Below are 26,366 nucleotides of genomic sequence, written 5' to 3'. Positions count from 1 at the left end.
TTTTCCTATACTCACTTTTCAGAGATGATAGTTTTATCTCACTAAAGTTTAACAGATATTTCTCTCCTTTTCTCCAGACACAGATAGGTTTAAAATCCGTCTAAGGATTTTTGCCTTGATGGTTTTATCCTAACTTGCTAGATCAATTTACTTTCAGCATTGCATAGTCATGATGAAGGCTGGTGTGAAAGGCCAGAAAGGACAAAATGTACTGAGAACCAATTATTTGCCAAAAGCTACAACTGACGCTTTTCAAATGCCATTCCATTTGATTCCATAACCCCTTGGGAGCAGATTTCAGTATGTCCTGTTTTTGTTTTGTTTTTTTTAAGTATGCTCCATGCCCAACGCTGGGCATGAACTTACAACCGTGAGATTGAGACCTGACCTGAGATCAAGAGTTAGATGCCCAACCAATTGAGCCACCCAGGCTCCCATCAGTACATTGTTTTTGTGGATGAGGAAAATGAGGCACAGAGGTTACAAAATTTTACATAACATATTTATGGTCCCAAATTTAGTAGTTATACATTTGAAACCAACTCTGACTCCAAAGTTCTCATCTTTCAATTTATACCATTCTACCTACAGTTAAAAAGTACCTCCAGTACATAGCGTACCTAAGAGTTAGATTGTGGTGAGAGGTGACATTTTCTAAAGTTCTGTCTTTTAAGTACTTTTAAGCATACAAAGGTAGAGTTAGGTCAAATGGTTCTTTTTAATACAAATGATGCCACAATGAAGAATACAAAGTGTTGTATCTAGTTCCTTACCTTTACTGTTTTAAAATGGGGGCTGGTGATTTTTTTGAGCTTTGTGTTACTATGATGGTAAAAATCTTAATGATATCATTTGAAGTTTATTTGAAAGCAAAACTCAATATTTCCTACATAATACCTTCCCTTAACACCTAAGAAGATTGAGTCTACTTAGAAATCCAAAACTGGAATTTAATATATTAGCTGGGACTTTATACACATTATATCCTTCTTAAACAAAAGCTAAAACAATGATAGTTAATACTGCAGAATCTGTAAAGAGTAAAACAGCCAGTTGTTTTTTTTAAATTAACTTTTCAGTGCTATCTGAATCTTTTCTTGAATTTACTTATTTTTCTAGGCATTTCCAAGCTGACTAAATTAACCCGCCTCAGCATAAATAATAATCTTCTCACTGGTTTGGAAAAACATACGTTTGATAACTTGCTTCATCTTCACTCCCTTTCTCTTGAGAACAACAGAATCACTTCATTGAGTGGTCTACTAAAAGCTGTTACTCTGATTGAATTATACATAAGCAATAACTATATTGCTGTCAATCAGGAGATCTACAATTTAAAGGTGACTACCTAGGGTGGTAATGTTTTTGTTCTTTAAAATATGTATTGTTTCTTTATATTATGAAAATAGTGCATGTTCAGTGTATAGGATTTGGAAAATATAGAAAAATATAAACAAAATAAAAGTCAAGAATAACAAGGTTTACTAAAATGTACTTGCATTCAATTTATGCATACATAAAAACATATGTATATGTAACCATAATGTCCCCAAGTTGACAACCTACTAGGGCAATTTTTTTTTTTTTTAAGTACAAATAAAATATTCAAGCCCCACTAACCAGTGCCTTCCTCAGTATTTCCAAGGATCCCCCAATCTGGTTGGGGAGTAAGAGTCTTTAACATTTCCTCTTCTCAGAGGAACTTTTATCTCTCACTTACTGGTTCTTACTGGTGACTCCAACTCATTCTGGCCAACTTTGCCTAGCTTTGTCCTCTTTAATTCTCCCAATGAAACGTCTACATCAAGGCTACTGTATAATAGGCTTTTCTGAAGATTTGAATAAAATGGAGGTTTACTACAGCACAGAATAGGAATTCACTTCAAATGCATTGTGTGACTTCACTGTTTCTAAAGTTCAGTGGCCATTCCCTACCACTGGGACTCTCATGATGACCTCTTTCTTTTGCTGATACCATATCGCTAGGATTTTACCTTCTACCAAAAACTTATGTCCGTTTCCTATCTTTCCTTGTGTTCAGTCTTCCCCTTCCTACTCCCTCAATATAACTACTTCTTCTAAAGCTGCAGAGGCAACCTAATCAATGATAGCAGCAACAAAATAAACCATTTTACATCATGATGCAGAGTAGTGTTACTCCCGCTTGTCTTAACCTCTCCCATCCACCTCTCCTCTGGGCTCTTCCTGCACAACAAAGGCACATCAAAATGTCCTAATAAGAAAGCACATTTTCCCTTAAGATGAATTCTGCCATTCTCTCAGAAGATAGGAGCACATCAGTTTTATCCCTCATCAGAAAGCAGTGTTTTTCATTCTTGTTACATCTATATACACACATGCATACTATTTAACAGGACAGTATTCCATAAACAAAGCATATGGTTTTAAACTTAGCAAAGTTCCCTCCATGTCTTTACTACTGATAGCAATACATTTAGCAGCAGCATCCTAAAAGAGATTCTGATCATTTAACACATACCACTGAAATAGTGTACAAAATTAGAACTTACTGGTCTGCAAGGATAACTCCTGCAATAAAATGTATACTTAAATCACTATGTGTATCACTAAATGTACACTGAAATCACTATGAAATGATAAAGTAATTCAAATATTAAAATTCAAGGATGGTTAAACTCTTAAGGGGAAAAAAACTTGCTGGAGTATATATCTACTACATATATATATGTATGTATATATATGTATATATATGTGTGTAGGTAGGTAGATAGAGGTAGAGACAGAGATAGATAGAGATATATAGATATATCTTTAAATGTATGTGTTTTTATTACCCAGGGTTTATGCAACCTGGTCATTCTTGATATGTATGGAAATATTATCATATGGAATCAAGAAAACTACCGGTTGTTTGTAATATTTCATCTTCCAGAACTGAAAGCTTTGGATGGAATCTCAATTGTAAGCTGTTTTATGACTCATAGCATTTGGTCCAATTCATATTCATATATCCATAGGCCATAATCATTTTGAACTTTGCCTTCTCACTAGTATGATACCCAAATCTAGGTCTTCCAAACACATTTTAGATCTGGGTTTTAAAATTTTCTCCTTTAGCCAATTCCTGTCTAAATTGAGGTGGCAGGAAAGGAAAGATGCTGCCTACAGTTGCACCCACTAAATTCAGGGCCTACCAACTTAAAGAGTACAATTTTCTGGGACAGGATAGAAAACTGTTCTGGAGCCCTACCATTCTCTTGGGCCTAAAACCAGCTTCCTATTTCCTAGAAAAATTTAGGCAAAATATAATTGAACAAAAAAATGGTATGTCAGTGTCCCTAGTCACTGTAAGTAAGGTGATGTTGTTGTCAGGTGGAAGGTAGAAGTCCGAATTCCCCCACCTGGCCTCTGTTGACAATCTGGAGGTACGTGATTTCTTACCTGCTAGGCTAGGGTAGAAGCTCACAGTCCATAGGCCTCTACGGACTCATCCTGACTGGTTTCCTCTTCCCAGTCAGAAGTGCCTCATGCATGCTCCGCCATTATTACTGGGTGGAAGTGGAACAGGCTGCCCAAGTATTCTCTAGTAACGCTTGTGGGGGGGGGGGGGGGGGGTGCATTACTGCTGGGAGAGGATGAAGGTCCACGCTGCTCACTCAGCAAGGGAATGATAGAGAGGTGCCTTGTTCAGCCAGGGCAAGAGGGGAAGTCTCTGCTCCCATTCTGCTTTTATAGGTGTAGATGGCACCACAATTTATTCCAAGGCATTTAGTTAGAGTAGACCCATTATTGTCTAAAGGTTTTCTGGCTTGTTAGGCTTCGCCTTTCCTAGTCTTTTGACTACAGAGTGCAGGTGTTTATGTGAATTTTTGTTTTCTCTTGTTTTCTGAGTTTCTGGTGTCTCCAGCACCAAGTCCCACATATATGAAGCAAAAAGAAAACCCAGATGTAAAGGAAAACCTGGGTCTGTGTGTTTCCTTTACTCTCACACTGCACTGCAGTCACAATACTTCTGACACCAAATGTGCGGGTTTTCCACATATAAGCAATTCTCTGACCCAGAATTCAGCTGAATTCTGACACCATCTATCTGGAGATAGGTTCAGATTCCACAGGCTAAGGGCTCAGTCCCAACTGTTGCCCCTGCCCCCACTTCAGACACCAATCACAAGTCCAGGTTGGCACCTATGCTTCTGACTAACCGGCTATAAAAAGGAGGTTTCCATGACCCTATTCTTGGATTTGATTAATTTGCTAGAGCAGCTCACAGAACTCAGGAAAACATTTGCTTACTAGATTACTGATTTATTATAAAAGGATATAAAACTCAGAAACAACCAGATAGAAGAGAGGCATAGGGCAAGGTATACAGGAGGGGGCACCGAGATTCCATGCTCTCTCTGAGCAAAGCACTTTTCCAAGCACCTCCACGTGGTCACCAATCTGAAGCTCTGTGAAGCCTCTCCTTTTGGGTTTTTATGGAGACTCCACTATGTAGGTATGGCTGATTAAATCAGGGGCCAATGGTGACTCTCCCTTCTCCAGAGATCACGGAGTGGGACTGAAAGTTCCAACCCTCTAATCATGGTTGGCTCCCCTGGCAAACAGCCCCCATCCTTAGGGACTTTCTAAAAGTCACCTTTTAACATAAACTAAGTGTGGTTGAAAGAAGCTTGTTCTGAATAACAAGACACTATTTTCATCTTTATGGCTCTGGAGCAACCTCCCTCTCTTTTTTTTCTTTTCTTCCCCTAGGTTCATCTGTTTTGTTTCTTAAATTCCACTTATGAGTGAAATCATATGGTATTTGTCTTTCTCTGACTGACTTATTTCGCTTAGTGTGATACACTCTAGCTCCATCCATGTCATTGCAAATGGGAAGATTTCATTCTTTTTTATGGCTGAGCAATATTCCATTGTATATATATCACATCTTCTTTATCCATTCATCAATTGATAGCAACTCTTGCTCTAAGCCTCTTTTGAACTGTTAATGTAACATTGGATTTCCCTCACTATATAACCTATTTATTAATTCCTTTACCCACATTTCTTCTTCTTTCCATTTATACCCAAACTTTTCCACCTTTGGAAGGGACAATAGGCTGGGTCACTGTGCTGGTCTAGATTGTAGACAGCAATACTAGTTTAGCAAGTACCTCACTCTCAGTCCACTCCCATTCAGATAAGGTGAGATTATACAGGTGCAGGACTAGCAGTGGGCTATTTTTGCCCCCAGACAATATAGCTACATTCACTGTTAACCAATTTTGTCAGATGGGGTGAAGGTAGAACCCATCCCCATTAGGCACTTAGGAATTCTGACATAAGGTTTAAAAACATAGTTATAGTTTCTTGCTTAGGAATCATCCCTGTTTCCAGCACTTATAGTTGTAGCCATGGTCCTATGATCAGGTAGGAAACAAAAGTTGAGGTGCTGTGGGAAGAACAAAAAGGATAGTGGTATATGAGCATCATCTTCCCTTACCAAGAATCGCATAGTCATACCAGCATTTTCCCCACAGCCAGCAGAAAAACAGAGAAATCTATGGATATTTCTTTAGCCCCGCTCATGTTTACACTGTGTAAGCATTCTCATGAAGGCTTTTACCATGCTTTTATCTTCCTATTTTAGACAACCAATGTTTTAATTGCCCATTCCAATTCTCTATCAAGCTATTACTCTTACGGAGGATATCTTAATGCCCATTGTCAGAACTTATGGGCCGTCAAGTGTGTTCCTTTGTCTGAAAAAAGAACAGTCAGCTGTCTAAATTGGCACGATATCTTCTGTCCCAGTTCTTTTATAGCACTCTGAGCATTTACATTTACCACTGGGTAAGCAAAATCCAGTCCAGAGTCAGTATCTATTTCGGTCAAGACCCTTTTGTAGCTCCTTAGGGCTACCAGAATCAGTTCTGCCAGCTATGTTCAAGGCCTTCCCACCAGGGAAATCTGCCACATTGTCATCTGCAGTCTCGGTCTCTTTTGCTGGCAGACAGAACAGTACTTATTGCATTTTGTGCCTCAGAGGGTGCAAGACAAATATGTCTACATTCAGACCATCTCTGCATTGCTGTAGAGCCCCCAGTGTCCACCTATTTCATAAACCCAGGTGGCCACCTTAAGTGAGCATACAGGGATATCTGCCCATCCCTTCAATAGGCCAGGTTTTCCTTGCTATCCTGCCTAACCATATGACAAGGCCAGGAACAGAGGATAAAGTCTAAATATATTTTTATTATAATCACAACCCAGGTGCCAGGGAACTCACCACCATTCCTCAGGTCCCAAGGTCCCTAGCTGGTCTTCTTCTCTGCACCTTTCAGTCTCCTTTACGTTTATTTAATATATAATGTGTAAGAATTTAGGCTGTACTTAGTAGGAGGAATAGGGAGAAATGAGTCCACTCCATTTTGACCTAAAACCAAAGAATTAATGTCATTTAGTCATCTGCAAAAGAAGACATCACTTTCTAAATGTCCTTATATATAGGAACCACCAGAGACTGAATGTGCAAAAGATTTGTTTGGTGGCAGACTTACTTCTGACATGATTGCAGAACGACAAGGACATTCAAACTTCACCCAAATGCAAGAACTAAATTGGACTTCATCATCTATCAGGTACAATCATTTTATTATATGCTTTTTGATACTATAGTTAAATATGTAATATCATTTTCTAAGGTTTATAATTTAATACACATGTTATCCAGATATAAACAATAATTCAGAAAATCATCTTCCCTACTTCAAAATCTCATGCTAACTTCACCACTCTTTGAAATACATTATCACACACACTGATTTAAAATGTCATCATATTCTCAGGGTCTTGAGATCGAGCCCTGCATCTCCATGCTCAGCGGGGAGTCTGCTTCTCTCCCTCTCTTTCTCCCTCCCCCTCTGTTCTTTCCCCTGCTTGCTCTCTCTCTCTCTAAAATAAGTAAGTAAATCTTAACAAAATAAAAAATAAAATGTCATCATATTGCTCTAACCCAGTGCAGTCTGGCTGCTACTGCCACCATTCCTCTGATGCTATTTTTCTCACTGTCCTGGCAAATAAATTATTTTCTCTTCTCTCTTTTTCTTATTCTGCACTCTTCACAGACAGACATCTTTAGCCATATATTTAATTTATATGCTGGCCCTTTAAATTCAGTCCAAACCTGAGCTCTTTACTTGACTATTCAGTTGCTCTTTAGATAGCATCAAGAAGACAACATCCACCTGCTATTGTTGCCCAAGCCAAAAATCTAAGGGTCATTTCTCTCTCCTTTGTCCTCCATTTGTAATTGATCATCACATTCTACAGAGTCCATATTAAGTATGTCTCATAATTCCCCTCTTCTTTCCACAGTCACTACCACTGGCCTAGGTTGGGGAAATGAACTATTTTAGAGACTCTCTTGGTGATAGTTTTGGTTTTTTGTGTTTCATAACCTTCCCTGCAAATCCATTTATTATCCATCCATACTGCCTTCTAAGATGCAAGTTTTATCAGATCACTTCCCTTCTCAACATTTTTCAGTGGCTTTCCACTGTCTACAGAATAAAATGTAAAATTTCTTTGTATGGCATAGAAGACTCTTTAATTACCTATTTTTATCTCTTGTAATCCTTACCTTTACTGCCCATTACTCTTTATGCTCCAGAAGTTCTAAAATATTCTAGTTCCTTAATCTCAATCACAAGATGCTATGATTCTGTTTCTGCCTTTGCTTGTACTTGTTCCACTACCTGGAACTCTTTCTAATTTGCCCAACAAACGCCTATAAATTCTCCAGGGCTCATTCTAATATCTTTCTCCACTGTGTCCACTGTGAAGTGACTCCTGACTTCCCCAGATCAGTGTTTCTTTCCCTAAAATGCCACTACATCTAACTTTATTATATACACTTTCCTTCTTTGTTTTAATTTTTCTGGATCCCATTTCATGAGGGCAGAGACAGTATGTTTTCATATTTGTTGTAGCCTTTCCAAACGCATTGTCTGTACTTGGAAAATACTAATAAAAATATATTGAATGAATGACTTATTAATGGATAAAAGTATGTCATAATCATAACTACAGGGATTAGATTTGTTTAAAGAAGTGGTTAAGGCAAGGTAATTTAGCTTTATACTCTACTCTATCATGGCTCAAAGGAAGGTGGAACAGTTGTAAAGCTATGGACTAGGAATCAAGCATTCTTTTTAATTACCAAAGCATCCTTACAAGGTGGAATGCCATAAAAGTTTTCAGGAGATTGCATAGAACACTTTTTTTTTCAAAGACCTCACCTGCTTTCTTCCCCTTTTCTTTTCCATCCCTAACCTCTTCCTGGTATTTCGGAAATAATGTGTTTCACATATATCCTCTGCAGCATATAACCTGAAAAACTTATGATTTACTATATCAACTGCACTACAATTTCATGAACATGTATGTAAACTTATAAAGAAATTGGAGATGTTTATTTTAAAAGTTTCCTCTGTGATAGTGCTATGTTTATGTGGTAATGGACATTTTTAAAAGCAATCAAATTCTATGTCATTTTCTTACATAAGTGTCCAACAAAAACATATATTTATCCAATTATTCGACCCATACATTTAACACTAAGGCAATTTTTTTCATAGCATTTGTCAGATGAGTTATTTTTAAAATGTTTTTGGAATTGTACATGAATGATTCACCTACATAATTTTCCTATTAAAATTATGACTGTATTTATCTAAATTCAGAACTGTGGATTTGATTCCAGTTGACCAATTTAGAAATGTATGTAATGTGAATCTACAAAACAATAATCTTACCTCATTCAGTGGATTAATCTATCTGCCTAATGTGAAGGTGAGTCATTCACAGATTTTTTTTCTTTCAAGGTTTTCAATGCAAGTTGTAATCCTCTTTACTCTGGATTAAAATGTATTTTTATATTACTAAAGAAGAGAAATTATTCCTAAAGGTTTTTTTTCACCAAGCAAGAAAAAGTATTACTTTCCAAAATTATTTTGGTTGACCTCAGTTTTATATGATTGTCTTGTAAGCCGTAACTCTTACTCTGCAGTAGGAGATGGGATGGAAGGGTGCCTCTATAGTGAGTGGGTATGGAATGAAATTGGAGGATACTGAGGTTCTCAAAGCAGTCTTATTGCCTCCCATCCTATATCTTTGGCTGAGCTATCTACAAAGGCCTTTTAAACATAGGGAAATGGTGATCTCTACAACTAAAGAATTATTTCAACCATATCAAGCCTGAAGAAGTCAGGAGCGCAGATTGAGAACTTTGAGCAGCTTTCTAGGGTCTCCATTATTTTGTTTGAAATCTTATAATTTCCCAGCAAGTCAGATTATAAAAAACACATTCAAAGTCAAGTCCAGACCATTTGGGATATAAAAATTTATGTAATTTTTAACACTGATATATTATTAAATTATGTTGTATAGACCAAGTTTTATCTATACCATCTTAATAGTTTTTAGGATGTTGATAATCTCAAACCAAAAATATATATACAGCAGTTTTCATATTTAAATGTCTAATTAATAGGTGCTCTTTCCATAGGTCTTATGCCTCAATTATAATCATATTGAATCCATCATGCCCAGAGTAAAACCTCAGACTCACTTGACCAACAGACAGCTACTCTACCAGAAAGTGCCTTCAAGTGGCTACGGACAACAAGGAACTTCAAAAATAAACAGGTTACTATTTTTTTTTTTCACAATTATAAAAAATTTGGTTGGGAGTTTAAAAAGCAGGTTTTTGCTATCACTACTGCTTTAGTGATAGCAGTAACATAACATTTCTCTCACTTTAATACTTATTTAATAGCCACATGCCAATAAAAAAGTTACAAATAAAAAGATACTCAAAATAGTCCTTTGTCATTGCTTTTTCCCTGCTTCCTCCATTTCACCCATATTGTAAAGAAAAAAAGAAAATGAGAAGATCTTGTATGTTTAATGTTTTTTAATTAAGATGCAATTCACATACCATAACCTCACCCTGTATGTACAATTTGGCGATTATTTTAGTATATACACAAAGTTATCCAACCACTATGACCATCTAATTCTAAAGTGTTTTCATCACCCCACAAAAGAACTCATTACCCAGTAGCATGGACTTAGGTTTCTTTTAACATTTGTTTTGTTTGTGTTTGTAAATTATTTATCTGGTCATTTATTGCTCCAGCACCAACGGAAAAGATACTTTACAAAGAAGATGACATACCTCCCACCTTCGGACACATTTCTGGTAGAACACAAAGAGATATATATATCTCCAACATGGAATATTTTCATTCCAGTTATCCCAATGAAGAGTTGTGTTTTCATCCACATTTATTGAAGTATAATTTATGTATACTAAAACTCACCAATTTAAGTGTACAGTTAATGAATTTTGACAAATGTATTCAGTCATATAATCATTACTACAGTCAAGGTACAAACTATTCCCATCCCAAAAACCTACCTTACATCTTTTGCAATCCCCTGCCCCATACCCTGGCCCCTAGAAACAACCACTGATCTGCTTTCTATCACTATTGGGTTTTTTGCCTTGTTCTAGAATTTCTTATGATTGTAAGGACTCTTCTGTGTCTGGCTTCTTTCACTTAGCATAATTCTTTTGAGATTCATCTACGTTGTTTCTTTTTTTTTTTTATGTTATGTTAATCACCATACATTACATCATTAGTTTTTGATGTAGTGTTCCATGATTCATTGTTGTACACAAATCATCTATGTTGTTTCAAGTGTCAGTAATTCATTTCATTTTACTGCTGAATAGTATACCATTATAGATGATGTGACAAATTGTTTATCCACTTATTGTTGATGAGCATTTGGGTTGTTTCCAGTTTGAGGCTAGTTTGATTAAAGCTGCTATGAATATTTCATTTATACATATCCTTTATATTGGGACTATTCATATTTTTCAACAGCTTTACTGAAGTACAGTTTACATACCATATTCACTCACTTTAGGTATATAAATTTTCCCAAATTTATAGTTGTACAACTATTACCACAATACACTTTTAGAACATTTCTATCACACACCAAAAAGATCTGTCATGTCCATTTGCAGTCAGTTCCCTTTCCCAGTTCTAGATCCGAGAAACCATGAATCCACTTTCCATAGAGTTGTATTTTCTAGACATTGCCTATAAAGAGAATGATATAATATATGGTCCTTCATATCTGACTTCTTACACTTGGCATAATGTTTCTGAGGTTTATCTATGTTATAACATCTGTTAGTAGTTCATTCCTTTCTATTGCTGAATATGTTGGGTATTCCATTGGATGGATATGCCATATTCCGTTTATCCATTCACCAGTTGATGGACATTTGGATTGCTTCCACCTTGGGGCTAGTATTAATAATGCTGCTATAAACATTTGTGTAGAAGTATTTGCGAGCACTTATGTTTTCATTTCTCTTGGGTAGAAACTTAGGAGCGAAATTCTGGGTCATATGGTAATTTCATGTTTAACTTTTTAAGAAACTACCAAACTGTTTTCCAAAGTGGTTGTACCATTTTACATTACTAATAAGAGTTTATGAGGATTCTAATTTCTCCACATCCTCACCAATACTTATTGTTTATCTTTTTTATTACAACCATTCCAGTGGATTTGAAGTGGCATCTCATTGATTTATAAGCATTTTCTCTCAATGACTTATTTTTTCATTTTCTTAAATGGTATCATCAACTTTTTCTCTTACAGATTGTGATTTTGGTATTGTACCTAACAACTCTTCACCTAACCTAATGTCACAAAGATTTTCTCATGTTTTATTCAAAAAGTTTTATGTTTTTTTCTCTTACATTTAGGACTAAGATCCATTCTGAGTTAATTTTTGTGTATATTATGAGGTAAAATGTTAGTTCTACATTCATCTTTTTGCATGTGGATATCCATTTGTCCCAGCATCCTTTCCCTTTCCCCCATTGAATTGTCTTGGTATCTTTGTTGAAAATCAATTGACCATAAATGTAAAAGTTTATTCCTGGACTCTCTATTATACACCATTGATCTCTCTGCCCTTTTGCCAGTACCAGACTAGTTTGATTACTGCAGCTTAAAAGTTTTGAAATCAGAGATTATAAACCCTCCCAACTTTTTCATGAGAGACTATGGACTCTGAGAAACAAATTGAGGGTTCTAGAGGGGAGGGGGGTGGGGAGATGGGTTAGCCTGGTGATGGGTATTAAAGAGGGCATGTACTGAATGGAGCACTGGGTGTTACACACAAACAGTGAATCATGGAACACTTTATCAAAAACTAATGATGTAATGTATGGTGATTAACATAATAAAAAATAAATAAATAAATATTGTTTTGAATATTCTGAGTTCTTTACATTTTCTTATAAATAAGAAACTTTTTGGGGGGTTGGGGGAAATTCTGCTGGACTTTTAATGGAGATTGCATTGAATCAATTGATCAGTTTGGGGAGAACTATTTTAGTTATATTGAGTCTTCTAATCCATGAACAGAAAATATTTCTCCACTTACATAATCATTAATTTATCTCAACAATGTTTTATAGTTTCCTGTGTATACATTTTACACTACTTTTGTTAAATTTTTCTGAAGTATTTTGTTCTTTTTTATACTATTGTGAGTAGAATTCTTAATTTCATTCTTAGTTTATTGATGATGTGGAGACATTCAATTAATTTTTGTATATTAATCTTGCTGAACTCATTTATTAGTGCAGTAATAGTTTTTTGGTGAATTCCTTAGGATTTTTTAAATACAAAATCATGTCATCTGGGGGCGCCTGGCTGGCTCAGTCGTTAAGTGTCTGCCTTCGGCTCAGGTCATGATCCCAGGGTCATGGGATCGAGCCCCGCATTGGGCTCCCTGCTCAGTGGGAAGCCTGCTTCTCCCTCTCCCACTCCCCCTGCTTGTGTTCCCTCTCTCACTGTCTATCTGTCAGGTAAATAAATAAAATCTTAAAATAAATAAATAAATAAAATAAAATCATGTCATCTGAAAATACAGTTTTACTTATTCTTTTCCAATGTGGATGCATCTTTTTTTCTTTTTTTGACTGATTGTGCTAGCACTTGCTTTTCATTTCAAATAACTCTTTCTGTACTTTGTTCTTTACCATATAAAAATATTTTTAAAGAATAAAAAGTGATTATTATATTAAATACAAAGAGATAACATTATAGTTAAATTCTGATTTACTAATAAATTAATTTTTTTAAACTTCAACTTATAGTAAGTAAGTATCAGATTTTTTATGATATAGCTCATTTGAAATTAAATTTATGGGCTCAAACTTATGTATTTCAGAGAAACAATGAGCAGTGAAAATTTGCCTCCAATAATGCACAGTTTAGAAGTGCTTCATTTGGGCTACAATGGAATTTGTAATTTAATTCAGCTACAGCTTAACAGACTAAGAAATTTAAAATTCCTCTTTCTACAGGGTGAGTAGCAGCACTGTCAATGTGTAAGTCTTTATTATTAAAAATTGATTTGATAATACTGTTTTAATAAACAAATATTAGCATCAACATTTACTTAAAACAGATTGATAAAAATATTTCAGTAATCACAAAAGGGTTTTTCTTGGGTTATTTACGTAAATAATGTAAATGCAATATTTTAGGGCTACAGAATATTGTATTTCTAGCCCTAGAAAATGCAGTGTTCTGGGGTTATATATGATATTATATTATAATATACTTTTACATCATGTTCAATTAAAAAACCAATAGAAAGTAACCAGTCGGCAATTCACAAGTACTTATTAAACCCAAAATTGGGCTAAGTACTAAGAAATATACAGAAACATTATATTATTATAATTATATATAGTTGAGATCCTTGCTCTGAAGTAGTTCAGTATCTACCTGTGAAGATACACTGAAAGAAAGATGAATTAGTTCTGAGTAATTATGTGTTACTAATTTAAGTGCAACAGAAGTTTAGAGAAAAGAGAAATTGAAACACATAGAGGACTTTTTGAATGACTGATAAAATTTAGATTGAGGTTGAGCACGACCAATAGTTTTGCAAGTAGTGGGGAGGAGAAGAGTCACAAGAGCATGATTGTGGTGTCTGTGGGCCAACATTTGAAAAGGGACCAACCTGATAAAAACAGAGTATGCAGTTCTCTGAGAGAGTTATAAAGCCTCTAAACATGATCAATTTGATGTAGAATGCTCATTTTGCAGTTGAAAATGGGTAGGAGTTGTAAATCTTTAGAAAGTGGAATGAGGAAAAAACAGTTTGGAACATTAGCCTAACAATAATTATTTAATGACATAGAAGAAAGGTTGGAAGATGCATTATTGAGATATATGGGGAGATATTTGTATAGTTGATATGAGTATGATAACTTTTTTCTGAAACACAGGCTTTTCTAGACCATATTTTAAAAAAACTTAATGCATCTTTTTGCCTATCAAAGGTACTGTCAGTTGCCTCAAAAACACAGAGACTTAAGCCTTAGAAGAACAAGAAATTGAGCACAATCATGACCAGATCTTTGAAAAGATACAGTGACATACAAAAAAAGCAGACAACCTAATCCTGGAAAGTCTATTTAAATCTAATAACGTAAAAGGGGAGTGTGTTCTCTTGCCATGGCTAGCGTGGCAAATCAGAATGGAGCAGTCTCATGCAGGGAAAGAGGCAGTTGACTGACAATTATGGCTATCATTTATTGAGTCATTAGGTAAGGTATTTGTCTACAAGGATTATCTCATTCAACCTTCACAGCAACTCAACATGGTAAATAATTTTATATGCATTTTACAAAAAAAAAGAAATTAAATCTCAGTAGGGTTAAATAATTTGCCTAAGTTTACACCAGTGATGGTGTGGTGCGGAGTCAAACACAGCTCTGTCTGACTTCAAAGCACATGCATTTTCTTTTTTTAAAAATTTTTTTTATTAACATATAATGTATTATATGTATTGTTTCAGGGGTACAGGTCTGTGATTCATCAGTCTTACACAATTCACAGCGCTCACCATAGCACATACCCTCCCCAATGTCCATCACCCCATCCCTCCCACCCCCCTCCAGTCCAGCAACCCTCAGTTTGTTTCCTGAGATTAAGAGTCTTTTATGGTTTGTCTCCCTCTGTGATTTCATCTTGTTTCATTTTTCCCTCCCTACCCCTATGATCCTCTGTCTTGTTTCTCAAATTCCTCGTATCAGTGAGATCATATGATAATTGTCTTTCTCTGACTGACATATTTCGCTTAGCATAATACCTTCTAGTTCCATCCACATCGTTGCAAATGGCAAGATTTCATGTTTTTTTGATGGCTGCATAATATTCCATTGTATATATATACCACATCCTCTTTATCCATTCATCTGTTGATGGACATCTTGGCTCTTTCCATAGTTTGGCTATTGTGGACATTGCTGCTATAAACATTGGGGTGCACGTACCCCTTCGAATCACTACATTTGTATCTTTGGGGTAAATACCCAGTAGTGCAATTGCTGGGTCGTAGGGTAGCTCTACTTCAACTTTTTGAGGAATCTCCATACTGTTTTCCAGAGTGGCTGCACCAGCTTGCATTTCCACCAACAGTCTAGGAGGGTTCCCCTTTCTCTGCATCCTTGCCAACATCTGTCATTTCCTGACTTGTTAATTTTAGCCATTCTGACTGGTGTGAGGTGGTATCTCATTGAGGTTTTGATTTGGATTTCCCTGGTGCCGGGTGATGTTGAGCACTTTTTCATGTGTCTGTTGGCCATTTGGATGTCTTCTTTGCAGAAGTGTCTGTCCATGTCTTCTGCCCATTCTTGATTGGATTATTTGTTCTTTGGGTGTTGAGTTTGGTAAGTTCTTTATAGATTTTGGATACTAGCCCTTTATCTGATATGTCATTTGCAAATATCTTCTTCCATTCTGTCAGTTGTCTTTTGGTTTTGTTGACTGTTTCTTTTGCTGTGCAAAAGCTTTTTATCTTGATGAAGCCCCAATAGTTCATTTTTGCCCTTGCTTCCCTTGCCTTTGGCAATGTGTCTAGGAAAGTCACTGTGGCTGAGGTTAAAGAGGTTGCTGCCTGTGTTCTCCTCAAGGATTTTGATGGATTCCTGTCTCACATTTAGGTCTTTCACCCATTTTGAGTCTATTTTTGTGTGTGGTGTAAGGAAATGGTCCAGTTTCATTCTTCTGCATGTGGTTGTCCAGTTTTCCCAACACCATTTGTTGAAGAGACTGTCTTTTTTCCATTGGACATTCTTTCCTGCTTTGTCAAAGATGAGTTGACCATAGAGTTGAGGGTCCATTTCTCGGCTCTCTATTCTGTTCCATTGATCTATGTGTCTGTTTTTGTGCCAGTACCATACTGTCTTGATGATGACAGCTTTGTAATAGAGCTTGAAGTCCGGAATTGTGATGCCACCAGCTTTGCTTTGCTTTTCAACATTCCTCTGGCTATTTGGGGTCCATTTTCTATCCAACACAAATGACATAAAAAGGGTCTGGGCTAGAATGGTGTCAGTGGGAAGGGTGAGTAAAAGGTGACTCCAAAATGCATTTTAAAAGAAGGAGGGGCGCCTGGGTGGCTCAGATGGTTAAGCGTCTGCCTTCGGCTCAGGTCATGATCCCGGGGTCCTGGGACCAAGCCCCACATCGGGCTCCTGGCTCGGCGGAGAGCCTGCTTCTCCCTCTCCCTCTGCCTCTCTCCCTGCTCATGCTCTCTCTCTATCTCTCTCAAATGAATAAATAAAAAATCTTAAAAAAAAAAAGAAGGAAATATTAGGACTTAGTGACTAATTAGACAGATAAGTAGAAGAAAAATAGTTCAAGATGTTTTTCATTATTTCATTAGGAGATTGGGCAAAAGGAGGTACTAAACCTAGATAAAGTCATTGGGAAAGGTTGCTAATTTGCAATAGGGAATGGTCAGTTTGTGTTGTGACAATTTTGAGATGTAAAAATGGAAACTTTTTCAAGCGGTAGTAATAGACCAAAGGTTAGTACTAGAAATGTATATTTTGGAATTATACCAAAGGAGGTGACAGTAAGTGTATGTGCTTACTTAGAAAATAAGCATAGACAAAGAATGAAAGGCTAAAAGAGGTGTGGAGACATACCCCCATACACACATCCCATTATGCCCCTGACCCAGCATTAAGAAGGCTGGAGAAAAAAGAACCAGCAAAGCAGTCATACAAGAAATTTTGAAAGAAAACCAAGAAATGCAGACTCTAAATGTCAGAAAAAGAAAGGATGAATGGCCTCAAAGTCAAATAATGGAAAGAATGAGACCTTTAAAAAAAATGTTGAATTTTTTTAAAGAAAACTGGATTCAACAAAAAGAAGATCGCTGGCAACTGTCAGAGAATCAGATTTGGAAATGTGGGAAGAGCAAAACTCAAAGTGAAAACAATGTAGAGAGAAGTGGTTGGTCAGGCAGTAAAGGCAACAGATAGAGGTTGCATACTCAAGGAGCTTGTCCCTAAAAAGAAGGTAAGAAGTCAGAAGGTGGCTAGTGAGGTTATGAATATATTTGGAGGTTTAGAAAGAGGTGAGTTAGGTTAAAGACCAAACAGGAGGAAATAATTCTGAGATCAATCTAAAAGGGCCTGAGAGCAAAGGCTGTAGGAGAGTACACAAATGTAAGCAGTGATAAGATGAGGCCATGCCAGGGTCCACAAGAGAGAGCTTATGAACTTACATTTCACCTATTGTGTTAAATTTGCAAGAAGATGGGCAAAGTGGAGTCTTGGGGAAAGGCAGAGTGAGGCTGTAGGGAAGCAAGTTAGAATCTTAAGGATTAGAGGTCAAATCTATCTAAAATTTAACTGTTTAGTTAAGTCTTAAGTGGGTGTTTTTCAAACAATGGTAAATGCTCCTAGTTAAAGAAATGTAGGGGTGCCTGGGTGGCTCAGTCAGTTAAGCGTCTGCCTTGGGCTCCGGTCATGATCCCAGAGTCCTGGGATCAAGCCCCACACGGGGCTCCCTGTTCAGTGGGGAGCCTGCTTCTCCCTCTCCTGCTCCCCCTGCTAGTGTGCTCTCTCTCTTTCTCTCTCTGTCAGATAAATAAATAAAATCTTAAAAAAAAGAAAGAAAGAAATCTAACATTCCTGAAATCACATTCAGCATAGTTGCTTTGGAGTTTTCTTTCTTAAACATGTTTAATGAACATTCTAAAATGAGTATGGCAAAAAATATGCTATGGCAGACATTCAGCACTTGAAACTATTATGTATAATTTTTATACCACTGGCTTTAAAATATAAAAAGCAATAGTCTAAAGACATAATTTCATGAAAGTTAATATATTAACACAACTGCGACACTTTTCTCAATCTGACTTGAAAAAACTTTTTTCATTTACAAGCAAGGCTCTGGTAAAGTTTCAAAGTCTGTGATTTATTTCTGTGAGCAATTTTATTGAAGGTTGTGATGTTTAAACTTCTCCATAAGAATAGAACAAAAAAAGGTAAATTTACCATAGTTCACCAATTTTGAGATACCCGCTTATTTTTTTAACATATCTGAAATCTGGCATGTATTAATTGATAGCATGTCTTGTGGAAAGGCATGCTACCTAACCAATTTTTTTCCTTTCTTAGTATACATAAAATACTGACATATCTTAACAATTGTTTTAGTCTTAAATTTGATGAAATATGTTACGTTTCAAGGAGACGAATTTCAAGATCACAGCATGCACATTCAATCATATATTAGTTTGCTAGGGCTGCCATAACAAAACACCACAAGCTGGATGGCTCAAACAACATATTTATTTCCTCACAGTTCTAGAGACTAGAAGGCCAAGGTCAAGATGTCAGCAGGGTTGGTTCTGAAGCCCTCTCTTTTTGGTTTATTAGATGGCCTCTGTGTCTTCAGATGATCTTCCCTCTACATGTATCTGTGTCCTAATATCTTCTTATAAGGACACCAGTCATACTGGATTAGAGCCCACCCCAAAGCTCATTTAACCATAGCTACCTCTTTAAGACCCTATCCCCAAATACAGCCACATTCTGAGGTACTAGGGGTTAAGACTTCAACATATGAATTTTGGGGGGGTCATAATTCAGCCCATAATAAACAAGGAGGATGAATAGTCAATGAAATATAGTGTGGTATAGTAGAAGCAACACTGAGCCTAAGATGTAAAGGTCTACGTTAGGCCTGGTGTTGCCACTTTTATATCTTTGTGCAAGTCACTTAATTCCTGACCTCAGTTTTCTGATTATTAAAAATGATAATATTTCCCCTGTCCTATCTTGAGACTCTAGTAGAAAACACATATAAAAGCATTTTGCCAACTCAAGCGTCCTCTTCTCATTAATTATCATTATCATTAATACTTACAAAGCTATTGACTGCTACAATAGAGAGAAATAAGTCAATCAGAGAAAGACAGGTATCATATGCTCTCACTGATATGAGGAATTCTTAATCTCAGGAAACAAACTGAGGGTTGCTGGAGGGGGATGGGAGGAATGGGATGGCTGGATGATAGACACTGGGGAGGGTATGTGCTATGGTGAGCACTGTGAATTGTGTAAGACTGTTGAATCACAGACCTGTACCTCTGAAACAAATAATACATTATATGTTAAAAAAAAAAAAAAAGAGGGCGCCTGGGTGGCTCAGTCGTTAAGTGTCTGCCTTCGGCTCAGGTCATGATCCCAGGGTCCTGGGATCGAGTCCCACATCGGGCTCTCCCTGCTCAGCGGGAAGCCTGCTTCTCCCTCTCCCACTCCCCCTGCTTGTGTTCCTGTTCTCGCTGTCTCTCTCTGTCATATAAATAAATAAAATCTTTAAAAAAAAAAGAAGAAGAAGATAGTAGGAATGGAAAAATGAAGGGGGGAAAGCTGAGGGGAGATGAACCATGAGAGACTATGGACTCTGAGAAACAAACTGAGGGTTCTAGAGGGAAGGGGGGTGGGGGGATGGGTTAGCCTGGTGATGGGTATTAAAGAGGGCACGTTCTGCATGGAGCACTGGGTGTTATACACAAACAATGAATCATGGAACACTACATCAAAAACTAATTATGTATGGTGATTAATATAACATAATAAAATAAAATTTAAAAAAGAGAAATCATAGATTATAAAGAAAGGACTGAGATTTCAAAGAATGTAATGAGTGCTTAATTCATTTTTAATTTTTTAATGTGGTTGTGCAAAAATATGTTGAGAAAGAAATAATAGCATTATTAAGGTATATTCTTCCAACTTAAAACACAATTCATTTACTTTAATAAAGATTTAAATATACGTATTTGAATACCTATTAGAATAATCAGATATACTCAGGAAGTATATCTTCTGCAGCACTTCTATACATCTACTTTTGTCAATACCAACTATTTTTAGCACTCAATTACTGAACAGACAGATTGGGTCAATTCCATACATTGTATACTTCATATCTTTGTCTTTCAAACATAAAGGAGAAATTTTACCAAATATTACTTGATAATGATGGTACCTTCCTATAAATACATTTCTATTTCTCATTGGAAATATGTTCTTTTTAATATTTTACTTTTTAAAAAAGCATTTTATAAAAAATATTTAAGATAGGTAACCTTTTATTCAGAATGTTTGGGCTCACCTGACATATCATGACTTATGTTTCTCCAGGGAATGAAATTAGTCAAATTGAAGGGCTTGACAATTTAGTAGTCCTTCAGGAATTGGTAGTGGACCATAACCGCATCAGAGCATTTAATGATAGTGCCTTTGCCAAACCAAGCTCTCTGTTGGCACTTCACCTGGAAGAAAACAGACTACGAGAGCTGAGCAAATTACAACCTTTGGTAAAACTAGAGAAACTCTTCCTAGGATATAATAAAATCCAGGTAACATTATTTTGTTTGTTAAAAGATTTACAAGACTTAACTCCTCTGAACATAAAGATTCCAAACACACCAACGAAAACTCTGCTGGCATGTTACCTTATTTATATGCCATGTAAATACTCTGTGAAGCAGAGGCATATAGTCTGTGATGCAAAGATGTCCACTCTGCTTCTAGACTTATAAACCCAACCAATCCACATGCATACACCTGCTAAAAAAAAAGTTAGCTCTAAATGTTCTAAGCTCTTCTCAGCAGTCCCCTCTAAGAAATCTCTTGTTCTTGACTGCTCTTGGTCCAAGCTATTTCTGCATCTCAATCCCAGACTTCCTCTGGACCTTTAAACTTGGCATTTGTCCTTGGTCTACCTAACATTTGAATCAGTTCCTGATAATGGACCTTGACTTGGCTTTAATATTCCATCTCTACCCACTCAAGGCTTCCCTTAGATAAGGTCCTGCTTTAGTTTTACCTGCTCAGAATTCAACCTGTTTCCATAAGGCACTGTCCGAACTGAGCCTGCCCAGACTCTCTCCTGATATAGTATGCAGATAAGAGGGTTAAATGTATACATAACTTTACACAGCCCTAACATTTCTCTCAGTGTTTTGGTGATGATCTGTTAGCCCTCCTCTTACCATTTTTACTACTTCTATCCATACCTCTAAGACAAATCTCAAAGACAAAATGGAATGTGGACTTCCACCCAAGAGCAGAGACCAAGTATATCTTGCCACATTTGTATCAGAATACAGCTTGGTGCCTGGTACATACTAATTAGGCAATCAGTATTTGTGGCTCTACTACTAGAGTTCAGGAAGCCCTTTCTAGAGTGATATAAAAGCCTGTTCAAGGCTAGATGGGACATGAGCACTGTCCCACATAGCAACTAGGAAATATACATACAGAGAAAAATGGCATACAATTAATTTATCAGGATTCAAACAACATTCATCTGAGAAAAGCCTTCCAAACTGGCAATGATTCTTACAAAGCTTTATCCAGAGGAAATCTAAATTGGGAAAATTGCAATCCTATGGAAAATCTTTCCAGTGATAGCAACTGAGCTAACACAAAGGATTGTCATATCAGACTTAACATGCATAGGAGATCTTACCCAGTATCAAGCTTTACTATAATTTCAAGGATACACAGGGTCTGGGACATTCCTGTGGCTTCTCAGGTCCTTTCTTTCTGTATACTCTCTAGCTTAGATTAAAATATAAGATCTCCAAGTGAGATTTTGTGTGAGTGATCTCATATAACAAGGGAGTGTTTCATTTATGAAATGCCTCCATTTTATATAAAATATGTGATATTTTATAGGGAGCCATGCCTGATAATTCTATAGTTGTAGGTTTATTTACTATAAGCAGTCCTTAACCAGAGACATCCTGCTAAGAGTATTTCGTAAATAAGGACCTTTTTCCTAGTAAATATCACTGGTCTGTTTGACAGCACAGCTATTTACCAGCATAATTACAAAGAAATTAGACCAGGTAACTTGCTTATCCTCAGGAGTGTCCCTGCCCCACATCCCCACCCTTCTAACCCACTAAAGGAAGAGAGTGAATGGCAGATCCACTGTTGTAACAACTTCCTCACCAGTAACTTAAGCAGGATAATGCCTAGTCAAGGTTATTTTTATAAAAATTTAACATAGCTAATAGAAAACCTATATGATAAATCATGGGAAATTATACATACATCATGGAATGAAGGGGTATTGATTATTTAATGATCAGCCCTCCATTGTCTATTTTTATCCTCAAAGTAGTATTTCTCCTTGAATTTAGATTGACTGTTATACCATCAAACTTATTCTAACTATTAATATTACAGTACCTTAATATGACCATACATTTAGCTGGGAAACTAACTAAGAGGAATAAGAAGTTGAGTTGGAGATTCTGTTTAATTCTACTGAAAATATTATGTTCTTCAAAATTCTTAACTCTCTATTCAGATTTTCTTTTTGGGAGAGATTTTTTCTCTCTCGATTCATACCAACATGGGTAGGCTGACACCAGCATTAATTTCCACAATGGGCAATCAGATTATAACCTTTGGGTTGATAAAGACCTCTAGAATAGGAGGGAAAAGGCTTAGAAAAATTAGGAAAACAATACTTCAAATGAAGATATATGCAGCCCTGCATTAACCTACCTTAAAATCTTTCATAAACTGCATATCCTTGACAACAGATTCCAGTGTGAAGCTTTTCACTTAGCCATCATGACCCATAATGTAGATTTGGAAAATTGTTGCCTATAGTCCTGCCTTTGCAGATAGAATCCCAGAAACAACTGAAAGGTGAGTTCTTTAATTCAGCTTTACAGTCCTATTTGGTTCCTGTGTCTAAATGATCCCCCTATCTGGCATCAAACAACTGTACCTACTTTAAAACATCTCAGTAATCACCTGAGGCTGGAAATGACTCCAGGAAATAGTCCATTGCTATTTCTTGCCCTAAATGAAAGGCCCCAATCTAAGCCTAACTATTACTAATCATGATTGCCATAAGTGATTATCCTGAAAATGTACTCAAAAGGTAACAACTATTGGTGTGCTGGTTAATGTTTAATGGCTCACTCTTCAGGGGAAAAAAGTCCTAATCAATAGCATTTGTCAATTTCCATGGTATAATTTCTTCCACCACAGCCAATTTCAAGCTAAAACACCATCTCACAAAATTCCTAAAAATTTGCCAAATTTAGCCATTAGAAAGTAAGTCCAACACTCCATTGTAAAAAAAATACCTTATATTAAAAATGGGAAGTCATCAGCCCTCTTCCCCAATTATGAACATATTCGTTTTCTTGATATCTCTTTATACCAGCATTATCCTCTACAAATTTAACACTGTTTCTCATGTTAACATCTCCCATGAAAAACAAACATTTTAATTAGAAACACTTCACTAGTGAACACTGCCAAACTCTGTTTAATTTGAGAAAATAATTGAGAAAAGACTTTTCACCTTTCTATGCTTTCCATTCAGGCTTTGGTTCCACAGACAGGAACTACCTGTGGGTCAAATGCATAATATCTCTACAGATAATTGACTGTCAGAGCTTTTCCAAAGTCCTCCTTTATGACATTTCTAAGATCAAAATTGTAAAGATCAGCTGTTTTAATCAAATTCCACTTCCAAATGGTCTAAAATAGGTCTAAATTTTTTTGTAGTTGTTGATGAATTGGCTATGTCTACTTGTCATTCCAAATAAGAACAGGAGCATATCAATAATTTTATTTTATTACTATAAACTAGCAGCAAACTGAAGTTGAGCTTGTCACCTAAATTTTGTCAAAAATAGCATTTTAAAAAATAATTTTGCAAAAGTTAAATGTGTATTTGCAAACTTTCATTAGTGTTAAATAGGTAATAATAAATAACCCCATCCAGTAGTGAAGACAAGTCATTCAACTAGAAAAATAGTTTTTCAACTATATATACTCCCAGAAAATATATCAGGATGTAGTCCACTCAATATCACATATTCCTTTATGGTTAAGGTTGTGTTTAAAATTATTTAGACTGGATTTACCATTTTTCCACATTTCTGGTTCAATCCTCTGGAGAATTAACCAAATATAATCTCAGCCCTAGACCATAATTTTTCTGAGAAGAAATTTGGTCTTTTCTTGCAAGTGCTACTATATGGCCTATTTCCCCTATTAGAATATCATCTTTACCAATCATGCATTTGGAATCAATAGTACATAGATTTGTCCTTAATCAACAATACAGAATTTGTCACTCAAGCTCACTTTGGAGAATTCAGTCATGAGCTAGCTATAATCCAACACTTCCATATGATTACTTCAAATCAGTGTGTATATATATTTTTAAGATAACAAGTACTATTTTTAAAATGTTTTAATTACAAAAGTAACAAAATTCAAAAATTTTTTTTGATGTAGTGTTCCATGATTCATTGTTTGCGTGTAACACCCAGTGCTCCATGCAGAACGTGCCCTCCTTAATACCATCACCAGGCTAACCCATCCTCCCACCCCCTCCCCTCTAGAACCCTCAGTTTGTCTCTCATGGTTCGTCTCCCCCTCCAGTGCCCCCCCTTCATTTTTCCCTTCCTACTATCTTCTTTTTTTTAACATATAATGTATTATTTGTTTCAGAGGTACAGGTCCATGATTCAACAGTCTTATACAATTCACAGCACTCACCATAGCACATACCCTCCCCAGTGTCTACCACCCAGCCACCCCATCCCTCCCACCCCCCACCACTCCAGCGACCCTCAGTTTGTTTCCTGAGATTAAGAATTCCTCATATCAGTGAGAGCATATGATACCTGTCTTTCTCTGATTGACTTATTTCGCTCAGCATAATACCCTCCAGTTCCATCCATGTTGTTGCAAATGGCAGATTTCATTCATTTGATGGCTGCATAATATTCCATTGTATATATATATCACATCTTCTTTATCCATTCATCTGTTGTTGGACATCTTGGCTCTTTCCATAGTTTGGCTATTGTGGACATTGCTGCTATAAACATCAGGGTGCATGTACCCCTTCGGATCACTACATTTGTATCTTTGGGGTAAATACCCAGTAGTGCAATTGCTGGGTTCTATGGTAGCTCTATTTTCAACTTTTTGAGGAACCTCCATACTGTTTTCCAGAGTGGCTGCACCAGCTTGCATTTCCACCAACAGTGTAGGAGGGTTCCCCTTTCTCCGCATCCCTGGCAACATCTGTCATTTCCTGACTTGTTAATTTTAGCCATTCTGACTGGTGTCAAATCACTGTATATTTAAAAATATTGGATCTAACCAAACAGTAATTTATTGATTAACTTTTGAATAGGATATGGCAGAACTGGAAAAACTTGATGGTATCTCTTCTCTCAGAGAGCTTACGGTTTATGGCAATCCAGTGAGTATGTTACTTTTCTAATTTATCAGTTAATTTACTTACAGTTGTATATAATCAGTTTTTATATGTGAGAATTTATCTGTTTGCATATGTATAGACAGTTATCCAAGCACAATTTATTGACTACTTCCCTCTTCCAACTGATGATAATATAATCTGCCATTGTTATATATAAGAGGATCTGTTTCAGGGTTCTAAATTGCATTCATTGGACTACCAATCCCTGTACCAATATTATACAGGTTAATTATTAAAGTTTTATATTAAATCTTGGTGTTTGGTAGAGAAATCACCTCCAATATTCCTTCCCTTCCTTCTCCTCCTCTTTTTCTCTCTTCACTGTCTCAGCTGTTGTTGGCCCTTTACACTTCCTATGAGTTTTGGAAAACAGCTTTTGAAGTTATGTGACAGTCTTATTGACATGTTATTTGGAATTGCAAGAAATATATAAATTAATTTGGGGAGAAATCTGCTATTTTTCCTTTTGGAGGCTTTGGAGGGATCAAATAAGCAGCACCTTCACAGTCACCTAACATCTGAACAAACTGACAAATATGACAGTGGCAGATTGAGAGGTGAAAATATTTTGCTTAGCTTCATGAGAAAGCAAATAGGGCTGCTAACAGATCCCAGAAATAGGCAATCATGATCAC

The 26,366-nt window shown here is 36.4% G+C and overlaps 1 protein-coding gene across 1 annotated transcript in view; it reads left to right on the top strand.

The window, feature by feature from the left end:
• The window catches only part of LRRC9 (leucine rich repeat containing 9), a 111,067-nt gene that overhangs the window by 64,032 nt on the left and 20,669 nt on the right, over positions 1 to 26,366 (top strand). Inside the window, exons 21-28 of the mRNA XM_044918226.1 lie at positions 1,120 to 1,340; positions 2,821 to 2,943; positions 6,478 to 6,608; positions 8,712 to 8,820; positions 9,536 to 9,675; positions 13,298 to 13,434; positions 20,595 to 20,812; positions 25,645 to 25,713. Coding sequence (XP_044774161.1) covers positions 1,120 to 1,340; positions 2,821 to 2,943; positions 6,478 to 6,608; positions 8,712 to 8,820; positions 9,536 to 9,675; positions 13,298 to 13,434; positions 20,595 to 20,812; positions 25,645 to 25,713 — 1,148 coding nt within the window. The remainder of the gene's footprint in view (positions 1 to 1,119; positions 1,341 to 2,820; positions 2,944 to 6,477; positions 6,609 to 8,711; positions 8,821 to 9,535; positions 9,676 to 13,297; positions 13,435 to 20,594; positions 20,813 to 25,644; positions 25,714 to 26,366) is intronic.

This window comes from Neomonachus schauinslandi, chromosome 9 (genome assembly GCF_002201575.2).
Source record: "Neomonachus schauinslandi chromosome 9, ASM220157v2, whole genome shotgun sequence".
In the NCBI taxonomy this organism is placed as follows: domain Eukaryota; kingdom Metazoa; phylum Chordata; class Mammalia; order Carnivora; family Phocidae; genus Neomonachus; species Neomonachus schauinslandi.
The sequence above is the reverse complement of the archived record's forward strand: the minus strand, read 5'-3'. Positions and strand labels throughout refer to the sequence as shown.